The 25435-nt window shown below is 42.9% G+C and overlaps 1 protein-coding gene across 2 annotated transcripts in view; it reads left to right on the forward strand.

Moving 5' to 3' along the window:
* Positions 1–25435, forward strand: part of RNF144A (ring finger protein 144A) — a 51922-nt gene that overhangs the window by 9929 nt on the left and 16558 nt on the right. For both annotated transcript variants that reach the window (XM_075269122.1, XM_075269121.1), the window contains exon 2: positions 10736–10881. In XM_075269122.1, coding sequence (XP_075125223.1) covers positions 10747–10881 — 135 coding nt within the window. In that variant the 5' untranslated portion in view covers positions 10736–10746. The remainder of the gene's footprint in view (positions 1–10735; positions 10882–25435) is intronic.

Genomic DNA, 25435 nt, shown 5'->3' on the forward strand with positions numbered 1-25435 from the left:
TTTTTCGCTGTGGCTCGCTATAGGGGGCCTTAGCCTAGTCACTTGCTACAATATATGGCCTACCCTTAGCATGGGCCATCAATATTAGATCTGCTCATTCACCATACAAAATGTAGGTAGTGCAGAAGCAATGGGATGAAACTAAAGGGAAAGAGATACAGATTAGACATTAGGAAAAACTTTCTGACAGTGAGGGTAGTGAGAGAGTGGAATAGGCTGCCACGGGAGGTGGTGGGCGCTCCATCAATGGAAATCTTCAAGCGGAATCTGGATAAACATATAGCTGGGATGATTTAGGAAAACCTGCACTCGCAGGGGGTTGGACCCGATGGCCCTTGAGGTCCCTTCCAACTCTACTATAAGAAGCTGTTCCATAGACTTCATTGGGAAAGCCCTGTAATACCTACATGGCCACTACAATTTGTACAGTGAGTGATCAGTGCGGCGAGAGCCATGCTGCCTCAGTACCAATGATCTGTGGGGGTCCTGGGTGTCGGACTCATCCAGATCTACTGTACTATCAATGTCCTGTTTTAAGAATAGGGCCTCAATTATAAAAAGTGGATAACCCTTTTAATAGACTAATCTGCCGTGCAGTATTGGAGATGACAATCCCCGAAGTGCTTTAATGGCTGCCATATTGGATGTCACTCAGCTTTCTCGCACTTTTGATGATCAGCAGGTTGAGTTGCCTCCGAAAACTGCAGCCTCTTGTTTGACCAGGTCCGACCCTTCAGAGACCCGGGTAAACCAGCTGAACAGTCATGTCTGACTATAGATCAGTGCTGGGCTGATGGTAAATTGTATTATTAATTCACTCAGAAAGCTCAGTAATGTTTCATGTATTTTAAGTAGAGGACAACGTCCCCTCCACTGACCTGAAATAAGAGAAATGCATTTTTAATGAACCGTTCCACGCCAGGCCTCTGGATTGTAGCCATAGATGCAGCAGTATTTACCGGTGATAACATCAGATTTTCCTTTCTTTAAAGGGTCAGGTCCAAAATGCCTCCCAAGTCCATAATAATGCCATTTAAGTGGCTTTAATAGGACCATAAATCGGTGTGGGCCCAATTTGTCAGATTTGACTACAGACAGTCATGACGCAGACAGAAGTCATTCACTGCTAAATGGGACATCAGACAGCAAGATATGAGAGTGCTTGTGGCTGTCTGTAAACAAACCTGACCCGTCACCGAGTACTTGAGTCTGGTTTGTGTCTCCATAAACCGAGGAGGATCTCTGCATTGCTTCATTAGTTTGTGGCTATAAAGGGATGTAAATGCCACAATTTAGCAAAAATGGATGGGATTCTGGTTAATCCCATCCACTCATTGCAGAAAAAAATATGCAGTGGGATACCAGTTATTCCTAGGGAAATGCTGATGGTTTCCATATAGGTATAATAGGTATTTTCTGTGGAAAGCACTGCAAGAAGAACCGCAATGCGTTTCCGCCTTTTGGCTGTGGCTCGCTATGGGGGGCCTTAGTCTAAGACTGTCTAGCAAACAATAAATAGGAAGAAAGAACCCGCTCCAGAAATGATAGGAAGATAGGCTGTCAATCACACAGGTATGGCTAAGATTAACTATTAGAGGAGCAGAGGGAAACCAAGGTGAAGAAGATGGGTGTGGTGAAAAATCAATTACAAAAGTGAGGAAATAGGACAGTGTTAAAGGGATCCTATCAATGGATACCCTTTTTTTTTCTGACTAACACGTTGGACTAGCCTTAAGAAAGGCTATTCTTCTCCTACCTTTAGATGTCTTCTCCGTGCCGCTGTTCAGGAGAAATCCGGGTTTTCTTTGGTATGAAAATGAGTTCTCTCGCAGCACTGGGGGCGGTCCCCAACTCTCAGACAACACTGAGGGCATCCCCAATGCTGCGAGAGAACTCTCCAGCACCGCCTCTATTTACATCTGCAACGACCTCTCTCTGCGTCTTCTTCCGGCACTGGCTTCAAACTTATGCGCATGCGCAGTCGGCTCTGCAAGACCATTTCCGCAAATTCAACTGGGTCTAAAAGAAAAAGGTCCATTAAAGAATTTGGAAATTGCCTTACCATTACACATTTCCATATGGAATATGTTGAATTGATGACCTTTATCATAACAATACTTTGAGATACTTCTTATGGAGAGATATGCTTTACGTAAAGAAAGAGTATTACCAATTCTTACAAATAAGAGCAAACCTTAGAAATACATGTTATCCATTTCTTATCCTTCAGCTGACGGCTTCGACCTTTCTACGTTACCAAGTGAAATCTTGAAAGTGAAGTCATACCTTTCATTATATACTATCCACAAGCAACTCATCAGACATAGAAATTGAACACGGATGATCTTTTTTTCCCCAACATCACCTTTTCAGGGGGGAGAGTCTGGAGGCTTCCATACACTTCAGGCAGTCTATGGGTCCCTCCAAAATTGGAGGGCTTTTTTCTAATGTTTATCGAGTAGGATTGAGCGATTGCGATCGGAAAAGATTGGATCCCGATCGGCGATCGAGTACATTTCACGATCGCGGTTGTGTTCCGATCCCGCCTAAAAAAGATCAGGAACGGAATTCCAATCCCGATCACGCAACCTTACCTGCACAGAACCGCTGCCGCTCTCCGGAGCTCCTGGCCATAGTTCTCTGTCTTCTCCTCTGTCATTCACATGCCAGCAGAGCACCGTCTTCCTGCCCTGTACCTGCCCACACTCTCCTAAGCCACAACAAGCCCCGCCTTCTCCCAGCATCAGTAACACTAGCTTAGGGAGGTGGGGGTGCGTACGGCGCTCTGCTGGCGTGTGAATGACAGAGGAGAAGACATAGAGCAATGGCCGAGAGCTCCAGGAATCGGTGTACACATCGGGAGGGGAAGCGGCAGTGGTTCTGTGCAGGTAACTGGACAGCAGGGGGGACTAAGTAGCCGGCGGATTTTTTAATCACTACACAGCGTGGAGTCCAAAAATCGAAGCCTTCAATTTTTGGACTCCACGCTGTTTAGTGAATAGGATCGTTTTTTAAAATCCGATTTTCGATCATTAAAAAAACCCATTGACTTGCATTAGGATTAGGATCGGGTTCGTATGGAAAATGATTGGAAATCGGATTTTAAAAATGATCCTGAAATCTCAACCCCAGTATCAAGGCCTTTACCCTGACTAATAAAATTCATAGCACGTGAAAAGTTGAGTTGCAACAACCCCTTTGTGAATTCTAATGTAATGTAATGGATGTGGTGGTTGTCAGCCAGTATCTATATCTTACATGTGTAGGATCCCAGGATAATTGACAAATGACCGACATTAACAACAGCGATGTCATATAGGGACTATATATATTATATGCATTATATACTGTATATATGATGTAAGTCTCCATAACCCCCTGTGTACACTACAATTTTTATAGCTTTTCCTTTTATACATCAATATATAATATGCCAGTTAGTTTTCTTTAAAAGCAGGAATGATTTTCCCTTGAGAGAATACATCGTAGCCATAGAAACATTTATCTGTAGGACAAGTCTTAGGAGCCATAACCGCTTTTGTGTCATATATATTGCATTTTCATGGGATTTTCTTTCATGGCGTATTGAATATAAAGAAGATTATTTCTATAGGGTTTCACTTTAAATTCACTGTTGGGGCAGGTAGCGGAGTTCAGGATCACTGACCTAAATTCACAATGCTGAATCCTTAAAGGAAACCTGTCATATCAAATGTTTCAGTTTAGTCTAAGTTCACATCTGCAGCGCTCATTCTGTTTTCCTATTCCGTCTTACACCAATGGAGCATGACAGATCCCGCTTGCACACCCGGATAGTACACTGACCTACGCGATGGTCGTCTGCAAGGAGCATTATAGTCAGGGCTGTATAGTTGGAGTTGTGGCGTCAAGGTTGCAACCAATTTTTGGTGGTCGGGTTCAATTAGGGACCAATGTTGCTCCGACTCCGGCTTCAAAATAAAATGGCTAATTATTTTTAATTGTATTATACAGTTATTGATGTGATAAAATTAAAGAATTTAAATTAATTAATTAAGACAAATTAATTAAAATTAATTAGATTCATAGTTGTATATTTATCTTCATAGGAATTAGGGATTCAGTCACAAGCTTTGTAATGAATTAGAGGATCTTTATTACCTCTGACTGCAGCCATAGATGAAGTAGTTGTAGTCAGGGCTGTGAAAAAATCAAGTAGTCAGAGTCGGTGATTTGGCAAACCAACTCCGCAGCCCTGTTTACAATGGCCTTTTATCTTGTAATACTCTAAAGCAGTGTTCTGGTTCTATTAAAGGGGTATTCTGCTTTTTATAGGTTACCCCCTATAAACAGGATGCCTGACCATCTGTTCCATTCGTTGAACCCCCATTCTCATAAATGGAAAGGGTCCCCACAGTCACATAACCATCGATCTGCCAATTCTACCCTATCCTGTACATGTTGTGATGTACGGGGGATTCAGAAGCTCTGGTTTCTTTCCCAAAAGCAGTCTTTATTGCAGCAAACAAGCTTAAAGGTACAGGTAGTGCTGCTCAGCAGCTCAGCATGTCAAAACAAACAAATGAAAATAAAGACCTATGCCTCTCCGGCGGCTTACTAAACTAGTTATTCCCTCACTAACCAGGGGGTCAGCCTACTGCTGACCTCCTAACAAACAAGGTTCACAAGCAAACAAGGGGTACACATACCCGGCCCTTTAACAGTGTCCTTTTTGGCAGAGCTTTCCCAGACTGGTTGAGTATGTGTTTCAGTCTCTCTCTCCTCTCTCTCACTAACCAGCACACCTGTGCTACTTACAGAGCTCTGCTGGTCAGTTCCCAAGACTGAAATGGATTGCCCTGCAGGACTAACCCGAACTTTACTCCAGTCCGGGACCTACAAGCTAAACGCCCGTGCATACTGCAACAGTCTTGGGGAAAAATAGCGGTTCTCCCACACTATACCTCTCTCCACTTCACAGTGTATACCCCTTCAATACTGGGCACGCTCTACAGAATCATCATTTATCCTGTCCAACTTCTTCTCTAGTGCTCTCCCAGTCAGTACAGACAAAGGAATTTTATTACCAAATATTAAATACCTATAATGTCAAGTAAGGAGGACTCGTCTCTCAGGGACTCCTCTAAGCATCATAGGCAGAGGCATCTAAAAAATAACGGTGTTTGGTGCTCCCTTATACTTCAGCTTAGATATTTCTATCCTTCTTCCAAGAACTGTAGAGTATTCCGATCTACATTTATTTTAAGGGGGCGCAGTAATGAAAGCTCCTATGTAACAGAGCCATAGGTTGCCAGTAGATAGGAAAGTGCGGTGATGTGTGAATTTATGAGTGAGCAAAAAAATGAAATGTAAATGGTAAAATGAATAATTAAAGGAAGATGATATACATATTTAGTGCTGGGTGTTAGGGGGCGGTGTATGACTCAGGGGTTCTCTCTTTGGCATTCTCTGAATTCCTGAGTCATACATCGCAGTTTCTTCTGCTATAACATGTAATTGAAAATAGCTAAAATTCCCGGGCAGGTTCTTGTCATTTATCAGTAAATGGGGTCCTGTGGGTAGGTTCAACATATGAAGAGCTCTATGGGTCCATTTACGATATGCCTGTGGATCCACATAACATATGAAGAGCTCTATGGGTCCATTTACGATATGCCTGTGGATCCACATAACATATGAAGAGGCCTATGGGTCCATATAACATATAAAGAGGCCTATGGATCCATATAACGAGGCCTATGGATTCATATAACAAATAAAGAGGCCTATGGATCCATATAACATATGAAGAGGCCTATAAGTCCATTTAAGATCTGAAGAGGCCTATTGGTCCATTTAACATAGGAGCCCTATGGGTTAGTTTGTACCTTAAACACATAGGGCGAAGGCATTGCTAAAAGAACATTATGGTTAACCCTTAAAGGTGTTTTCTTGTACTGAAGTGACGGGTGCATGAAGAAGCCGCTGTAAGTGAATGAATAATTTGTTTTGATCTTGGCGGTCAGAACCCCAGTAAGCCCAAGGATGGACCATTAGTGTTTTAGTCCCAGACAACTTCTTGAATCACTGCTGGTCCTGGTATAGCTTGTAGTCAACTGTAATCTATCATTTGACCCCGTTTGTCTCTCTTCCCCCTCCCAGCAGTCTCTACTTTATCCCTTGGTCCTGTTTGTCTCTTCTCCTCCTTCCTGTAGTCGTTCCATCACCACCTGCTCTGGTCTGTCTCTACTTCTCCTCCATGATGTTTCTTCATTACCCCCTGCTACAGTCCATTTTTCCTCCTCCATGAAATCTCAAAAAACTTACTATATTCCAATTTGTCTCTCCTCCTCCACGAAGTCTTTCCATCAACCTCTGCTCTACTCTGTCTTCCTCCTCCCTCCAGGCTCTCCTTCACTCCATGCTCTGCTCTGTCTCTCCTCTTCTCCATAAAGTCTCTCCATCACCCCCTTCCCCAGGCTGTGTCTTTTATTCCTCCCTGTAGTCTCTTCACCACGCCATGATCCAATCTGTCCCTCCTTCTATAAAGTCTCAACATCACCCCTGCTCCAGTCTGTATCTCCTTCCTTGAATTTTTTCTCTCCCTTTTTCTCCCCTGATAGTCTCTAGATCCAGGGATCTCAGCACTCATAACTGTGGCTGTCTCTCCTGCAGTGTCTTCTTCATCCTGGGCAGTCTGGCAGTATGATGTGCCTTGAGGCTGAGCAGGCAAATGGCGGAAAGCAGCAAGAAGTGCATCTTAGGCGCAGAGAATAGGTTTTGGAGAACCTTCCCAAAAGGACCGAACCTGGTCATCACCACCATTTTGAATATTAGATCCCCCACTACAGCTTCTGAAGTCTGCAGGAGACCAATGTCCTGGTAGACCCCAACAACTGACCATTCATGGTGTATGCTATGAAATATTTTAGCATACAATAAATGTACTCCACTATCCTATGGAAAGGGTTTCCCTAAAGTTGAAAGCCCCTTTATATATCCATATCCAGCAGTCCCATACACATTTATTGATGAACCTCATAAGTGGAAATTCACATATGACAAAAATATCTGCAACTGAATATCAGTACCATATACCTAAGTAGGGTTATGGCAGCAAGAACACAATTTCTGCATGACCAATGCCAATGAATGGGACATTGGCAGAAATTTCTGCAACCCGTTTGTGAGTGTGAATTGTGCCTAATACTACACAGAGCGGCTTAGTTTGTGTTTGGTACCGTATATACCATGTTCTCTAGATTCATAATGCGCGCAGGTTCATGTACACAAGTCATGGCCATTGTGCTTGTATATCTATTGTATGACATCAAGGACAGGTCTTTATGAAAGAAACTCCTTGAGTCCTTTCGGAATAACAAGGATATGTGCGTCTAAACAAAGAAAGCGATGGTGTCTATGAAGGACACTGACAAATTCACGGACTCCAAAAGAGATGTTTTGTGCTGTGTTTGAGGAATGCTGATACTACTACTATAGACAATGATGCATCTGTAATGTACGTCAATGGAGAACATCCAGTGAATGAATATGTAGAGTCTGTTTGTATATTTGGCACATTACGAATGTGAGCATTTATACAGAACTGGCATCGCTGCGAGCTTCATGGTGGAGACCCAAACTTCTCCTCCATATTCCTCTTCCTTCTTCCATGAACCAGTCCTTAAAGGGAGACTACTGCATTTATTTTATTCATTTATGTTAAGGTTGTGGAGTTGGAGTTGGGGCCAGATTTGGGTAGTCGGACTTCAAAAAAGTTAACGAATCCAGGTTCAAAATAAATTGATTCAGGGGGCGCCACAGTGGCTCAGTGATTAACACTGGAGTCCTGAGTTCGAATCCCACAAGGAACAACATCTGCCAGGAGTTTGTATGTTCTCCCTGTGTTTGTGCGTATTTCCTCCCATTCTACAAAGACATACTGATAGGAAATTTAGTGTATATTGTGATCCCTATATGGGGCTCACAATCTGCATAAAAGGAATAAATTGATTTGTTATTTTTATCCAGATGTCGACCACATATTGATATTACTACGTCCGGGCATCCTGCACGTTCCTGTAGACTTAAGCAGCTGCAGAAGCAGGGAGCTGGCTTTTGCAACACAGCGACGTTCCAGAGAAAAGGATCCAGGGTTCATTACTATCCCGGTATATATAGAGCCCAATGAGCACTGTATACAAAGCTGTGGGTGCCACCATGATGCAGCTTCACCATCATGTGATCTGCCGCGGTGCGGGAACTCTATGAGCTGCTGGGTCCTAGAGGACTCATATCAGCTCTGCAGTAGGTGGTAGAAGGCTGTATTCCTACTGTAACTGGGGTTGATATATCAGTCCTTGTTACTGAAGAAATCAGCACAAAAAAAAAAAAAAAAGTTAAAATGTCATCTAAAGGTTATGGGGGGGGGGGGTACAGTGTCTAAAAAACAAGTAAATAAATAAAAAGACAACAAACTTACGGGGAATAAAAATAACACCATGACCACTCCCACATCATATGTTCTAGCCCCGCCCCTGTGACACTTGCATTAAAATGACCATAACAGAGAAACAGCAAAACTGTTTAAAGAAAATTTTATGTAGCACATAATAAAAAAAGGGAAAAAAAAGGAATCCAATCACTAGTAATGAATTAGAGAAGTGTTGCTGCTTCTGATTGACCATGGCTGTAACCCATTTGTGAAGAAGTTGGGGTCGGACTAAGAGTTGGAGTTGGGCTTGGGAAAAATATAGGAGTTGGAGTCGATGGTTTGGCCAACCAACTTCACAGCCCTGATTTAACACCCTGCTTTTTTGGCCTTAGGAGTCCAGGGGGCGGATCGCTCAATGATTGACAGCTTCTCCTCTATGTACAAACAGAGATAGCTATCTGGTACTGGATAGAACCGCCCACTGGACTCCTGAGCTAATGCTGTCATTCAGAACTGGACTAGTTTATTGTCATAGAAATTATCTCACGCCCCTTATTGTAACACTGAGCTGAAAGGGACTGTTTATGTGGAAGTCCATCATAGTAGATTTTGGCCAGAAACCATTTTTTCCAAAAATAAAATTTCTGATGATGTAAAGATTACATTTGTCACAACATAGATCACCAGAACAAGCTCTGTGCAAACTCTAAGTCAGCAGTAAGTGTTTGAAATTGCACTTTTATATCCTGCAGAATTATGAATGCTGCTCTGGAGTATAATATAAGTATCTATATAAGATAACTAATGTAATGTAACTCCATTTTTTATATGTAGAAATTATATCTACATGCAAGCTATAAAACTGGGGTAGCTAAGTATATAAAATATGGTTTCTCCAGCTAATGAAACGCACCACGTTACCTGCGTTACATAAGATACAATGTGATCGCCGCTCCTCGGATTTCTGGATGGAAGTTTACAGATACATTATGTAACATGGGAATAATAAAGCCTGTTGTACGGCTATATCTGCAGCGAGTGTTTTCCCTTACAGCTCGCCTCTGTATCCTTTTTCCTGTTACCCTGTAATCTTTGCTATGCGACCTGCCGGATTTAATGTGGAGAATTAGAAAACACAGATGGGTGTCGGTAACCATTCCTCTGTTACCTAGGAAAATAATAATAATGTTACCGCTCGGCCCCGTGTTGCCATACGTTACATAATTTTCCATCACAAATATGAAGCTCTGTTCATTTGAGCCCCTGGTATTCTCTTTACTTGATCTCTAGGAGACCTAAAACTAATCTATAATGTAGCTAAATGACTCTTTGGTGTAAAATTTGCTTTCCCGACCAGGTTATTATTTGGAGAATGTTGCATTAAAGAAGAATTCCCATCTTAGAGATTGGACTATGCCATATGATCAATGCAAAGCTCATCTCTTAGACCCTTACCTGTTGGGAGAATGGTGCCTGAAGATCCTAAAATCTCACTGATGCTTTCTTGATCATAGGTGTTCCCACTACACTCAATAGAAGAGATAAGAATTGGCCAGTTGGAATTCACCATGTCTTCTCCTTTTGTTCTTGGTGCCAGAGAAGTTTAGCAGCAACCTTTGCCTACCTCCCCATTCAGGGCACATGAATGCTTGGTCAAACCAAGTGGGCATGAGTATGGGTGGGGTCCGGTGGGAGCATTGTCAGCTCAATGCTTGTTCGTTTAACAATTGCCTCAACCATCCCTCATTCTCTTTATATGCCACAATGTGGAGAAAGATGTATATAGCTGTCGTATGGATGGTGATGTGACTGACAGCTGTTGTGCCTGGCTTACGTGCACATTTGGCTAGACCTAGTATTGAGTGTGTACTATGCTGGGAGTAGGCTATCTTTATAAAAACAAAAGGAACAAGAAGTTGCAATCCAAGGGCCAAATACTTGTCTTCCCTGACATTTGTCATTGTGGGGAGAAATGTGCTTCAAGACGTTTTTGTCTACTGCTTTCAGTTAGAAAACCTCCAGCGTTATTTGACCTCAACGTTTATGGACATTGCAGCATTTCCTCTGCACGTATTTTTCTGCAATGTGTGGATGGGATTGGCCACATAGGGCCCGGTATGAAAGATGACGTGATGTCGTGGCAGCAGCAGTAAAGGCTATATACACACTGCTGCTAATATACTGTACACTGGCATATACTATATATATCATGTGTTTGGTTTCTCACCTAGATTAAATGCTCTGTACAGCGCTGCAGAATATGTTGGCGCTATAGAAGTAAGCAAAATAAATAACTTTCATTCTTCTTTTTTTCGCTTTCAGAATAACCTGCCATGACTACAGCAAGATATCGGCCAACGTGGGATTTGGCTTTAGACCCACTGGTTTCCTGCAAACTTTGCCTTGGAGAGTATCCAGTGGAACAAATGACCACAATATCACAATGCCAATGCATTTTCTGTACACTGGTATGAAGAGATTTCCTTACATTATTTCTATGTATGAAGGGGAATGTGACTGCTCTCATTCTAACAATGGCTAATGTAAATAATACCGCCATGCACAGTCTGACATGTAGAATAACACTCAGTCCTTAAAAGTGGCTTTCCAGGACTTAAAATAAACTTTGTATGAACCTGAAATTCAGAAATAATAAACTTTCTAATATAGTTACTATTCTAAATTTGTTCATGTCTCCCACTGTTACTCCTGGGTTTCCCACCACCATGTCAGTATAGGATTATAGTTTATTGCTGTATACCATCTGTAATTATGGATATGTAATTGTGGATCATGCACAGATCCTATGGCCTCATACATGTATTTCTATGGATGTGTGGGGGCTGTAGGACCAAGCTGCCTCCATAAAGAACACATGATGTGCCCACACATGACTAGCATCATATCCATGAAGCCTTGAAGGGGTTGTCCAGGGGTTCACCATCCCCAGTTTAATTTTTTTTAAAATTAGGCTGGACAACTTCTTTTTAATGTACCTTCAGTTATAAATAACTTTTCATAAATGAATAGTACAGGTTAATATAAGACACTTTGTAATATATCTTATTAAACCAATATGTTTTCTTCTCCACATTTCAGGCAGTTTCTTTCTCCATATTAGTCTATGAAGAGGGTAGGGGGTTTAGAAAACACAATCAAATAATTGCTCCTGTTACACTCTGCTATTTTACCACCAAGTTGTACATAAGAGGCTATGACAGCACAACATAAAGCAATAAACCAAATAACCAGCAGGAGAATATCACTTCCTCTTCCCCTCTCCATAGAGGTCTATGTGAGGGGCTACATATAACAAAAACAAAGCAGTCAGATTGAAGATAAGGAACAGGAGAGGTGAAGAAAACAGATTAATCCTACTAAAGTTTGTGTGTTCAGGGCTCGTTCACATCTGCGGCCTGGCACTCCGTACTTAGGTTTCCGTTTCCTGCCTAAAACACAGGCAGGAGACGGAAACCTGCAGGAGACTTTCTCACCCATTCATTTGAATGGGTGAGAAAGCTGTCCGGCTGTGAGCGGCGGTGAGCGTTTTGCGCTCTCCGCCGCGAAACCAGGTTTTTTAATCCGAACACAGAGTCGGACATGCAGTACTCTGTGTCCGGATAAAAAAATCCGGTTTCGCGGCGGAGAGCCTAAAACGCTCACCGCCGCTCACGGCCGGACCCGGTCTATGGTTTCCGTCTTCTGGCATGCAGAAGACGGAAACCATAGAACGGAGACCCCAAACGCAGGTGTGAACCTAGCGTCAGATGTTTGTATGTTTGGATGTTTGTTCCTCAATGACACCTAGACGGGCAAACAGATTTGGCTGAAATTGCGTACATACATACCTTGGGGCCCGGATTGAAAGATAGGCTACATGGAATTCCCGTACACCGCCGAATTCTCTCCCGTCACCGGTGCTTTTCACTTTCAAATTCGCTGCAGGACCTGGGACGCTGTAGGACCTGGGATGACGTCATCCCAGCCCTTTCAGCAGCTCACCTGGTTGGCTGCAGCTTCTCTGTGTGGGCGGAGCTATCAGGCGCACAGCAAGCAAACCAACATGGCGTTGCTGTGCACTCCGCAGCCATCGGAGTAAGCGCCTGGACTGTGGGGCACCAAGACGTGCAGGGCTTGCTGCGGAATCAAACTATTGTGCCGCGGCCATGGGACAGGCTTGCCTGCGCCACTCTCTAGAAAGCCTGCTGTCGCGCACTGCCTGCGGCCTACAGAGTTGCATGTCAGTCGGGCATATAGCGCTCATGCACCCTACCACACCGTCATTCGGCCACGGGACACTGCATGTGAAAGCAGAGGAGTTAGGGTATTTTGCGGAGGGGGGCCTGCTAAATGGGGGGGGGTGCAGGAAAAATGGGGGTGGGGGGGTTGACCCGGGGGCCCCCGGGAGGAAGAAGGGGTCAGGGGCGCTGCGTGGGGGGTCGGGGAGAGGATGGGGGTGCCGCGGGGGGGTGGCCGGGGCCATGGGAGAGAAAACGGGGCCGGGGCGGTGAGCGGCATTCGTGCGGGGGACGAGGGTCGCTGCGGGGAGCCAGGAACAGGTGGTAGGTAAAGAGCCCGCGGGGACAGGCGGGGAGCAAATGGAACAGGGGCGCACAGGAGTGAACGTGGTGGCACACGGCGGATCATAACCAATGGCGAATGCCTAAATATCCGAGGCTCAGCGCCAACTCCAACCTGCAGACGAAGTCGCGGGCAGATGCTAGTTAGATATATTACAAAGTTTCTTATTTTCACTTGTACTTATACAACTATGAAAATTGTTTATAACAGGACGTACACTAAAAGTCATGTGACTGCGGTGACTTGTTGTCCGATTTTTTTCATAGTGAGCACCTGCCACCTAGTCTGGTAATGTGATGTCATTTTAGTTGAAATATCAGTAAACTGGATACTATCTAAGGGGTAAGAGGATAAATAAAATCAGGAAGTAATTATGTAAGGCTCCATTTACCGTTCTATCTCTTTTCCCAAGTATAAGTTAAAGGGATTTTCCCATCTCAGGATTTCAACTATCTTCCTGTCTCCTCTCCACTTCCTGGTTTAAGTTCATTTGGGCAAGGATCTCCTACTTCTTGTAAACGGCACAGCTGTCTCTGGATTTACATACACAGATAACAGAAGTGCTGCTCAAGAAGCTTTATTAGTCCTTATCAGTGCTCAAAAACTGAAACCAGAATGTGGAGAGATGGAGAGAAGAGAATATTTATGCCCAGGAGCAGGTCTATAACCTAGACAACCAGCTGTAAACACTGAGGAGAGAGATTTAGCTGTATCTGGCAACCGGAGCAGGATAGCTAAGGGTAAAACATTGCAGTTAGCTTAAACTAAGTCTGAATATGATCCTTGACTGGGGATCCTTTATGGTCCTATTAGACCTAAAAATATTTCGGAACAAAGGATGAAAATGTGCGTGTTCTGCATTGGCCCCCGATGTAGGGGAAGTGACTGTTCCGCCGGCTTATACTGTCAGCAGAGCCCTTATTATATAGGACAATGTGCTGCCGACTGATTGTTTTTGTTTGCTGAAATTTGCTCGTTCATTGGGTGATTGTCGGCTTTATTAGATAGACTAGTTGTCAGAACAAGTACTTGAATGAGCATTGGTTCCCGACAATTGGCTATTAAATGGCCTGGCCTAGTAGGGCCTCTATAGGACTACTACATACTCGATAGCTATTTTACTGCTCTTTACCGAGCTCTTGCATTGTGACAGGAGTAGACAACTTAATGGAAGACTATAAGGAAAAAAAACACTATGTCTCAAGTCCTTAATAACTCATAGTTTTCTATTTCTCCAAGACGTGACTTCATATAGCATCAAAGCATTTAACAGAAGTGAAGGAAAACCAGAGGAACAGGGGCAAAGGCTTCTCTGCACTTGACTCTAAGGAGCACATCTGTCAATGCAATCTGAGCTCTAGAACACAATGGTCTCCTCCACACTCTCGTCCTTCTTTTGTTTCCTGAACTCATTACAGGGACTCTCAGCACTAGCTTTAATGGTGACAATATACTTGTATGATACTCCACACCTCAGCACGTTGCCTCCTCCTCAACATTAGTCATATTACAGCTATTATACAATGTACATTTTTTGTTTCCTCTTATTATGTTTTTTAGAAAGGCCAGCAACAACTTACGTAGGTCAAGTCTGCTCCAACATCCTAGTTTTGTATGTTTTACTTATACTTCCTCCTATAGATTCCGTCCAGGTGTGCACACTTATAGTTCCTCATATTAACTTCAGGGGGTTTCCAATTGAGCATATTTAGATGTAATCCCCGGAAACAGAGAGTAAAAGTAGACGGCACTGCTCGCTCCAATGACATCGGCAAAGATATAAAAATACACTGTTTCTAATAAGTCCTTATGGGTCGGAAACACTTCTGATGGGCATTGGTGCTCACAACCCTTAGAAAAAAGTTGAAAAATATAGAAAAATAAAGAAATATGGGTGGGCACTCACCAATCAGTAGAAGGCATTTTCTTTCTTTATATAAAATAATACCTTTATTTGAATGTAGTAAAACAAGTCCTCAGGGAGGGAGAGATGACATAATTGGCAGAAAAAAACAGGCAACAGCCGTTTCGCGTTGTCAAACGCTTTTTCAAGCCTAATATGCATATTAGGCTTGAAAAAGCGTTTGACAACGCGAAACGGCTGTTGCCTGTTTTTTTCTGCCAATTATGTCATCTCTCCCTCCCTGAGGACTTGTTTTACTACATTCAAATAAAGGTATTATTTTATATAAAGAAAGAAAATGCCTTCTACTGATTGGTGAGTGCCCACCCATATTTCTTTATTTTTCTATATTTAGATGTAACATAGAAGTCAGGAGTAGGGATGAGTGATCGGGATCGGAAAAGATCAGATCATGATCAGCAATCGAGCAAATTTCGCGATCGGCTGGAAAATGATCGGAAATCGGATTTTAAAATCAATCCTGAAATCTCAAGATCGGCTCAACCCTAATGTATATATAATATACAATTAGGGTTGAGTGATCGGGATCGGAAAAAGATCGGATCCTGATCGGCGATCAAGCAAATTTCGGGATCGGATGGAAAATGATCGGAAATTGGATTTTAAAATCGATCCTGAAATCTCAAGATTGGCTCAACCCAAATATATATATAATATACAATTAGGGTTTAGCGATCGGGATTGGAAAAGATCGGATCCCGATCGGCAATCGAGCAAATGTTGGGATCGACTGGAAAATGATCAGAAATCGGATTTTAAAATCGATCCTGAAATCTCAAGATCGTCTCAACCCTAGTCAGGAGGTCTAGAAGCTTGATAACCATTGATAGTCCCACACATGTAAAACCTACTCTGCACTGAAGTCAATGAAGACTAGATGCTACCTTCAGACATGACCAGAAGAACTTACAGGGGTCCGAGGAGGTGCTGCAAGACTTAAGGCTTCTTTCTTTGGTGTTTTTGGAGTACTTGAGTTATGGACATACCTGAGGAATTACACTAAGGGTATATTTACACGGCGGGAACGGAAGAGGAATTTGAGTTGAATTTTTGCCTCAAATTCCTCTTCCATTTCTGCCCCTCTAGGTTTCCACCCACTGAATAGGCTGAGATGATTGAGCGTCTCGGACCACAGGTTCTGTGACTGAATTAGTCGCTCAATCAATGGCAAGATTGAGCAGGAGGCTTATTTTTTAAGTGTCCTGCTTTGATCTCTTGGAGGCAGATTCAGGACAGAATATGGCCAAGAATGGAGACAGAAAAGATCTACTTGATCTAACAGAGTTCGATAGTCCTTGGTTGAATATTATAGAGCTCCTGGAGGAGAAGCTTAAAGATCATTTAACAGAGAGTTGTCCTTTAGACTCATCGACTGGCAAATAGGAGACGTCTATATATTTCGCGGTGGGCCATTCTGTTGAATGGTGGTCATATAATACTACTGCAGATAAAATGTTCGGCTAGTTGAGGCTTTGTGTCAGGAGTGGGACTGTGACGTAATAAGCTGATCCTCCCAGGGGCCGCGCTCTGAAAGGAGTTGTCTCTGAAGGGACAATTCCTTTAAATCCTGTGGTTTATAATCTGTGCTGATCATGCCAAAATGACATAGGATTATAAAACAGACGTAAAACAGACGACCTCTATCCATGTGCCATATTATTGAGCCATATGTCTGTGCATTATGACCCATTTATCATACGAGTTCCTTGAATACTTTAATGTCTCTTGTAGCAGAGGATTTGTGTAGCATCCAGTTGACTACTTGAGGTCCTGGTCATGTCTTTTCCTACGATCTACACAATTTCAAGGAATTTGAAGTTATATGGTAAGGGCTGATCCGAACCATAAGTCCTTGAAATGTATCCAGGCTTTCTCTTCTCATAAGTGAACCCGCTGTCTTCTCATGTACAATAGCAGTAAAGTTTTTGGGTCCCCTCAGGCTCTACGGCCCGGGTGCAGGTGCAGCCTCTGTCGCTACAGATATTGCTATCAAGTGGTTGACAAACAAGCCTGAGTATTGTTATATGACTGACAAGGTAGAGCGCAATGTTCCTTCGATCTTTTTAGAAATTCACATCGCATAAAGCGACTAGAATCTGGCAGCGCCACTTAATCATTGGGTATCATCTGGCAGATGTCAGCTCACTTATTGTGGCAATTATAGCCAGAAATAATCTCTTGCTGTATACGAGCCAGTTGTTCTTCTTTTCTTCTTACAGGAAATCCCTGATGTTGTATTCTTTTTGTTGCAGGACAGCTGCACATATTTATAATAGAAACACTGGCCGCTTATATCTGATAGTGCGGCCATCCTTAAAGAGAAGGCCGTCCCTATCCGTATATCCTGTTAGGGCATATGGACATCATAGAGGAGGTTTTCTCATGTGAGACCCCCAGATTGAACCAGTATAGAGAGCCTCTCCTTACACTAAGTTCACACAAGTGTTTGACTCTCCGTCGTTCGATCCGCATGGGGATCCATAAGACAGAGAGCCTATCTGTTAAAAAACATGGTTACCCACAAACCTCATAGACTATAATAGGGTTCGCTGGGTGTCTGGACCCCATAAACTATTATAGAGTTCTCTGGGTATCCACCGGTTTTATGCTGAAACCAGCAGAAAGAAAGGTCCTCCTTCCAGGACTTTTCTCTCTGCCAATTCTAGGCTGAGTGTCTTACGGAGACTCCAACGCAGATGTGAGCCTAGCCTTAAAGGGATCCTATCATTGGGAAAAGTAATTTTTAGCCAAATACATACTTGCATAGCCTTTAGAAAAGTCTATTCCACACTTACCTTTTGTATGTAAATCACCTCAGGAGTTTTTGAATATATATGTTTTTATTCATATGCTAATTAGCTTTCTCCGTGCACTTCAGAAGTGTCTCTGTGCACCGTCTACTATTCTCATTGTGTGAGAGCAGGGAGATGAGTCATAGAGAATAGCAGAAAGGGTGCACAGAGACACTTCCGGGGTGCATGGAGAAGGCTATTAGCATATGAATCAAAATGGATTTATTCAAAAACTACTGAGTCAATTTACATACAAAAGGTAGGTGTGGAATAGCCTTTCTAAAGGCTGTGCAAGGATGTGCTTAGCTAAAAATTACTTTTCCCAATGATAGAGCCCCTTTAAAGGTTTTTTTTTTTCTCGAGATTTATATATTGTGTGCTCAATGGGGTCCAACATCCAGGACCCCCACCATCAGCTATTTGAAGATGCTGCAATACTCATACGCTTCACAGCCTCTTCCTTGTGCTGATGACATCACATGGTCATATTGGTACAGCAGCAATTCAGTCCCAGTCTTAGTGAATGGGGTTGAGCTGCAATACCAAGCACAGCCCAAATGCAATGTACCGATACTTACTTAAAGAGTACCTTTCATCAGATTGGGCACAGGCAGTTCTATATACTGCTGGAAAGCTGACAGTGCGCTGAATTCAGCGCACTATCGGCTTTCCCGATCTGTGCCTCGGGTAAAGAGCTATCGGTCCTGTTACCGTAGTGCTTCACAGTCAGAAAGGCGTTTCTGACAGTCTGTCAGGTACATCCTTCTCCACAGCAGCGCCTATCGCGCTGTACAGTGTAACCAGTGAGGAACGCCCCCTCCCTCTGCTAACAGTGCTCGTTCATAGACGAGTATTATCAGGAGGGGAGGGGGCGTTCCTCCCCGCTCACACTGGACAGCACGATTGGCATTGCTGTGGAGAAGGACGTTCCTGACTGACTGTCAGAAACACCCTTCTGACTGTACAGCGCTACAGTACCGGGACCGATAGCGCTTTACCCGGGGCACAGATCGGGAAAGCCGACAGTGTACTGAATTCAGCGCACTGTCAGCTTTCCAGCAGTATATGCAACTGCCTGTGCCCAATCTGATGAAAGGTCCTCTTTAAGGACATTGTCCTTAGTATTCTGAGAAGAGGCTGCAGCACTCACCTAAATAATACAGTCTCATCCTATGGCTGATCTGTGTGGGTCCCACGTGTTATACCTCCACTGATCACAGATTGATCTATGATCTACCCTAAAGATATTGCACCAAAATCCTGGAAAACGCCTTTAAGTCTAAGTTCATATGTGTGTCCCAGATTCCACCAGAAATAATAGGGCAGCATACAGGAAACAGGACCCCGTTATAGTCAATCAGCACTATAGGGCGCCATTACTGTCCATCATGTGGCAATGCTGTAATCATATAAAAGAACTGAAAGCAGAGATGGAGACCTAAACTAAGAGCATTGTGGTGTATTTAAAGATGGCTCTTCATTTGCATGGCTGCCATATAAAATTACATTTCCCCGAGGTGCCGGCTACATGGGAAACGTCTAAATGGTTGCAGCTTCCTCTGGCTAGTTCAATGGAAAATATCCCAATGAGATTTAGTATTTAAAGGAATTCTGTCACCTCCCCTAAGCATATTCACTTGTCACCACCATGTCACCGAGCACATTTCAGTGATAACAACATAAAAACTGTTACGTTTTAGGGTGTGTTCACACCAAACTAACATGAACTACAATGTGTCACGATAAACACTCTCTCAAAGTCACTTTGGTATGTTACAGGGCTCCAATGTTGTTACTGTATACAATGACACGTCGATTAAAAACTAGGGCTGTGTCCTTAATGCAAAATTCAGCCATGTTCTTGTCCTTGCAATTTTCCATGTTATAATCTTTATTTTAAAAATATTTTAAAATTCTGCAGTTTCAATTCTTGTCACTAAACCTAAAATGGACTGTCACTTCGTACCTGCTACAGCTGGACCATGGGACATAGACAAAATGGTCTGGAACATAACACAATCATTTGTTATCTGGACATGCTCTATGACCTCTACAGAGTTGGGGCGTAGATAAGTTGTCACATTCCCTATTGTGATATACATGACAGCCGTGCCAACACTGTGCTCATAAGTGAGAGGGTAAAGAAATCTTCTACAGACAACTGGAAGTCTCAGCATATTATTTGGCTTAGTGGCCAGAGTCAGAACTGCAGGATTTTTAGGATTTTTGAAAAATATAGGTAATAACATGGAAAAAATGTTAAAAATTCACAAAAGAATCTTAAAAAAATACGTTGCTTAAAAATCCAGGTCATTCACTGGTGACAAATTCCTTTTGAGGCATTAAACACTAGCTGAATCCCATAGATCTTGTATTCGTTTTTGCTCCAAAAGCCACGTTTTGTTATAAGATTGTACCTCTCCATAGGGTGGCAATAAAAACTTAAAGGGGCATGTCTATCTCACACATTCCTTTGATATCGGCAGCACATCCGATGGTGCAGGTTCCATTTCCGAGACAGTGGTGGTCTCCTGATCCCCCATTCGGGAAAGTAACAGAAACAAATGAGAATTTTATAACTTGTGGGCAGAGAGATAACTTGAAGCTTGTGAGCCCTGATGTGCGATAAATAATGGGGTCCCCACTTACTATGTGTTGGTGTTGGTTTATGTTGTAGAAAGGCTTTGGGCCCCCTAAGGCTCCAGGGCCCATATCCTCTGCTATACATCCCAAATTGACGGTATGTAATGCAGGACCCCCAGAGATGTATGTCTATGTATGGTAACAGAACTGAGTGGTTTCCTGACTTAATGATAGTTAATTACAGTCACTGACAGAGGACGTGTAGCCAGTATGAATAGTTCTCTATAGGGTCTGTGCAAGGAAGAAAATTTCCTGCTTATTCAGCTGGATCACACCAGAGAGGAACAGACTCTGGAGCGGACGCTGACTGCATATTAAGAAGTAATCTCTACCTCCCTGGCAACCCTCTACACCATGTCAACACTTCTCACTGGCAAAAATCTCACACGCTGCCCGGCGTGCCAGCCGGGCTGATAACCAGGGTAAACAGGCCGATTCCCAGGGACCATTGTCTCAAGCACAAAGCTTGTCTCCTTCTCAGGTCATGATTATTGAGGACGTGTTGCTTGGCCGGTGTCAGACCTGCTAGGATAGTTACATCTATTGTAAAAAAGAAAATCATGGGCTCCATAGAGGAAAGTCATAAATGAGAACAGTAGCAGCCATTGTACATTGTTGTATTTGTAAGGACACATTTATACTTATTACATCCATTTACCCCGTGATCCAACTGAAAATGGCCGATAATCCCCTAGGTTACCCTATGAAGGGTCTGCTGCCTGGATTGGAATTGTCTCGGCTGTGGTCATGTTCCTGTCACAGGGAGGTGAAAGGGGTTAAATATTGATCTGGGGTTTGGTCATCAATATGTGATTGGTGGAAGCTGGACACATGAGAACTCACAGATCAGCTCTTCAATGTGGTAGTGGCACTCACGTGAGCATCTCCTCCACTTTATAGGCCAGTGACATCATGTTCATTCATCACGTGCCCTGTTTGCCGCTTAGTCCCATTAAAGTGAATGGGGCTGAGTTGTAATATCAAGCATAGCCCTTATAGCACTGTATAGTGCTGTGCTTTGTATCAGTGAAAAGCTTGCAGTGCTCACCTGAATGCTGCGCTGTGGGGGTCCCAGGTGTCAGACCCCCACCAGTCAGATATTGATGACCTATCCTGAGGATTGATTATCAATATTACAATCTTAGAAAAGCCCTATAACCACTCCTTGCTTGCGCATTGACTATACGTATATGTCCAGTCCATGCTTAACCCTACAACTGTGTATATATATACCTCCTTGCAAGATTAAGTAGCTGTGACAGGAGTGGGCTGTAGGATGTTATTACAGCCAGATCTCCAGGAGAGAAGGCAGGGATGGGTTATTACTAGAGATGAGCAAGTCTTATTCGACCGAGTAGTTATTCGATCCAATATTACGGTATTCAAAATATTTGTACTCGATCAAATACTACTAGCTATTCGCAGTAGATATTCGATTCAGAGCCAGCTTTGATTGGCCGAATGCTATACAGTATATAACATTCGGCAAACTCAACGCTGGTTCTTCAGCAGGCTCGTCCTTGCTAGTCAGGAGAGCAGGCAGCTTGCTGTTACGAGGGAACTTACTTTTTCTCATAGGAATGAATTGACCAGCGTTGATTGGCCAGTGTACAGCATTCGGCCAATCAACGCTGGTTCTGCTGGAGGCTTGTCTGTGAGGAGGCGGAATCTAAGATCAGACCACAGAAGTCTCCATTGTGGTCCGATTTTAGACTCCGCCTCATCACAGATGAGCCTCCAGCAGGACCAGCGTTGATTGGCTGAATGCCTCTCTACAACATAAACCAACACATAGTAAGTGGGGACCCCATTATTTATTGCACATCAGGGCTCACAAGCTTCAAGTTATCTGCCCACAAGTTCTAAAATGCTCATTTGTTTCTGTTACTTTCCCGAATGGGGGATCAGGAGACCACCACTGTCTCGGAAATGGAACCCCCACCATCGGATGTGCTGCCGATATCAAAGGAATGTGTGAGATAGACGTGCTCCTTTATGTTTTTATTGCCACACTATGGAGAGGTGCAATCTTATAACAAAACGTGGCTTTTGGAGCAAAAACGAATACAAGATCTATGGGATTCAGCTAGTGTTTAATGCCTCAAAAGGAATTTGTCACCAGTGAATGACCTGGATTTTTAAGCAACGTATTTTTTAAGATTCTTTTGTGAATTTTTAACATTTTTTCCATGTTATTACCTATATTTTTCAAAAATCCTAAAAATTCTGCAGTTCTGACTCTGGCCACTAAGCCAAATAATATGCTGAGACTTCCAGTTGTCTGTAGAAGATTTCTTTACCCTCTCACTTATGAGCACAGTGTTGGCACGGCTGTCATGTATATCACAATAGGGAATGTGACAACTTATCTACGCCCCTTCCCTGTAGAGGTCAAAGAGCATGTCTAGATAACAAATGAATGTGGTATGATCCAGACCATTTTGTCCATGTCCCATGGTCCATCTGTCATGAACAGTTCATAATTATATCAGGGGTGGAACGGTACCTTGTTGCACAAGGCGACTTTTTTTTGGCCAGACAGTGTAAGTGGTGTATGAGGGGTTAAGATTGTTGGGCAAAAAACTTGGTGGAGGAATCTATCTGATCTCTGTCTTCCTGATATGTGTGGGGTCCCAGAGGTGAGAGACCTATATAATACCCCTACCCTGGCGACCTATATCCTGGAGGCCACTTAACCCATTAGTATGTCTTTGGAGAGTGAAATGAACCTGGAGACCCCAAAGAGATCCATGTGAGATATTATTTGTGGCCTGATCCAGGACTCCATTGCAAGAGTCTAAGCGTTTATTCTGTAACCATTTCTGTATACTATCAGCTTCATGTTAATGCAATGCGCAGACCGAGGCCCAGATAGTAATTCATCCAGACATGCTTCTGACGGGGGCTCCAATCTATGTCTGTTGACCCGGCCTAAGCCATATGGAAATTGCCTAAATCAATATTTCTGTTGCCATAAAAGCCTCTAGCAGGAGGCCTGAAGCATGACACCGGCTTACAAGGAGCACATACCCTATGTAAATGAGTTGCCGTACTAATCTTCAGGAATCTGCCACTTCAGCGTGCCAAGATAAGCCTCATGCTACCCGTCCAAGTTTTTCTTGGCGTATAAAACAATCACAAAGCACTTTCTTGCATTCATATATTGTGGACTTGCTGGGACATTCATGGACAAAGACTGTTATTGAAGTAGTTCTACGTACTACATGTATGTCATATATAATATGGCATAAGATAACATATGGGAGCTAAAGCATATAGCATCATAGATGTATACTACCCATCGGTTAGTGTAGATACTATAGGTACATAAACAATGTGAAATTGAAACTTCATCTTTTGAGACACCTTAAAATGTATATTAGGTAAGTGTATATTAGTCATCACTCCACGCAGGAATAGAGGATAGGTGTCCCCATTCTAGTGATCAGTAGGTGTTGCGGCATATGGACTCTTATATGGGCCAAAGACGTAACAGCTGCTATAGGGCCCAACATCTAAAAGGGCCGCATTTCCACTGAGACCTAGAGGTGCTATTAGTGATAACTATGGATGATGGAAGGGGATGTGCAAAACTGAGTGCACTTCTATGATTTTACTGTGACACCATAATGCCTGCTGTGACATCATTAGAATTTCTTTCTTCATATGCTGTGACGTCACAGTGTACAAAGTGATCCTTTTATATGTGCGTTATCCCTGTGCTATGATGTCAAAGTGTGTATTATCTCTGTACTGTGACATCACTGCATTTATTATACCTGTACTATGACATCACTGTATTTTTTATCTCTGTACTGTGACATCACTCTATATATTATCCCTGTACTGTGACATCACTCTATATATTATCCCTGTACTGTGACATCACTCTATATATTATCCCTGTACTGTGACATCACTCTATATATTATCCCTGTACTGTGACATCACTCTATATATTATCCCTGTACTGTGACATCACTCTATAAATTATCCCTGTACTGTGACATCACTGTGTGTATTATCCCTGTACTGTGACATCACTGTGTGTATTATCCTGTACTGTGACATCACTGTGTGTATTATCTCTGTACTGTGACATCACTGTGTGCATTATCCCTGTACTGTGACATCACTGTGTGCATTATCCCTGTACTGTGACATCACTGTGTGTATTATCTCTGTACTGTGACATCACTGTGTGTATTATCCTGTACTGTGACATCACTGTGTGTATTATCCCTGTACTGTGACATCACTGTGTGTATTATCCCTGTACTGTGACATCACTGTGTGTATTATCTCTGTACTGTGACATCACTGTGTGTATTATCCCTGTACTGTGACATCACTGTGTGTATTATCCCTGTACTGTGCCATCACTGTGTGTATTATCCCTGTACTGTGACATCACTGTGTGTATTATCTCTGTACTGTGACATCACTGTGTGTATTATCCTGTACTGTGACATCACTGTGTGTATTATCCTGTACTGTGACATCACTGTGTATATTATCCCTGTACTGTGACATCACTGTGTGTATTATCCCTGTACTGTGACATCACTATGTGTATTATCTCTGTACTGTGACATCACTGTGTATATTATCCCTGTACTGTGACATCACTGTGTGTATTATCCCTGTACTGTGACATCACTGTGTGTATTATCCCTGTACTGTGACATCACTGTGTGTATTATCTCTGTACTGTGACATCACTGTGTGTATTATCCCTGTACTGTGACATCACTGTGTGTATTATCTCTGTACTGTGACATCACTGTGTGTATTATCCCTGTACTGTGACATCGCTGTGTGTATTATCCCTGTACTGTGACATCACTGTGTGTATTATCTCTGTACTGTGACATCACTGTGTGTATTATCCCTGTACTGTGACATCACTGTGTGTATTATCCCTGTACTGTGACATCACTGTGTGTATTATCCCTGTACTGTGACATCACTGTGTGTATTATCCCTGTACTATGACATCACTGTGTGTATTATCCCTGTACTGTGACATCACTGTGTGCATTACCCTTTTGTGTAAATGTGATCAAAATAATGTTTTTCACT

The sequence above is a fragment of the Leptodactylus fuscus genome, chromosome 3 (assembly GCF_031893055.1).
Source record: "Leptodactylus fuscus isolate aLepFus1 chromosome 3, aLepFus1.hap2, whole genome shotgun sequence".
NCBI lineage: Eukaryota > Metazoa > Chordata > Amphibia > Anura > Leptodactylidae > Leptodactylus > Leptodactylus fuscus.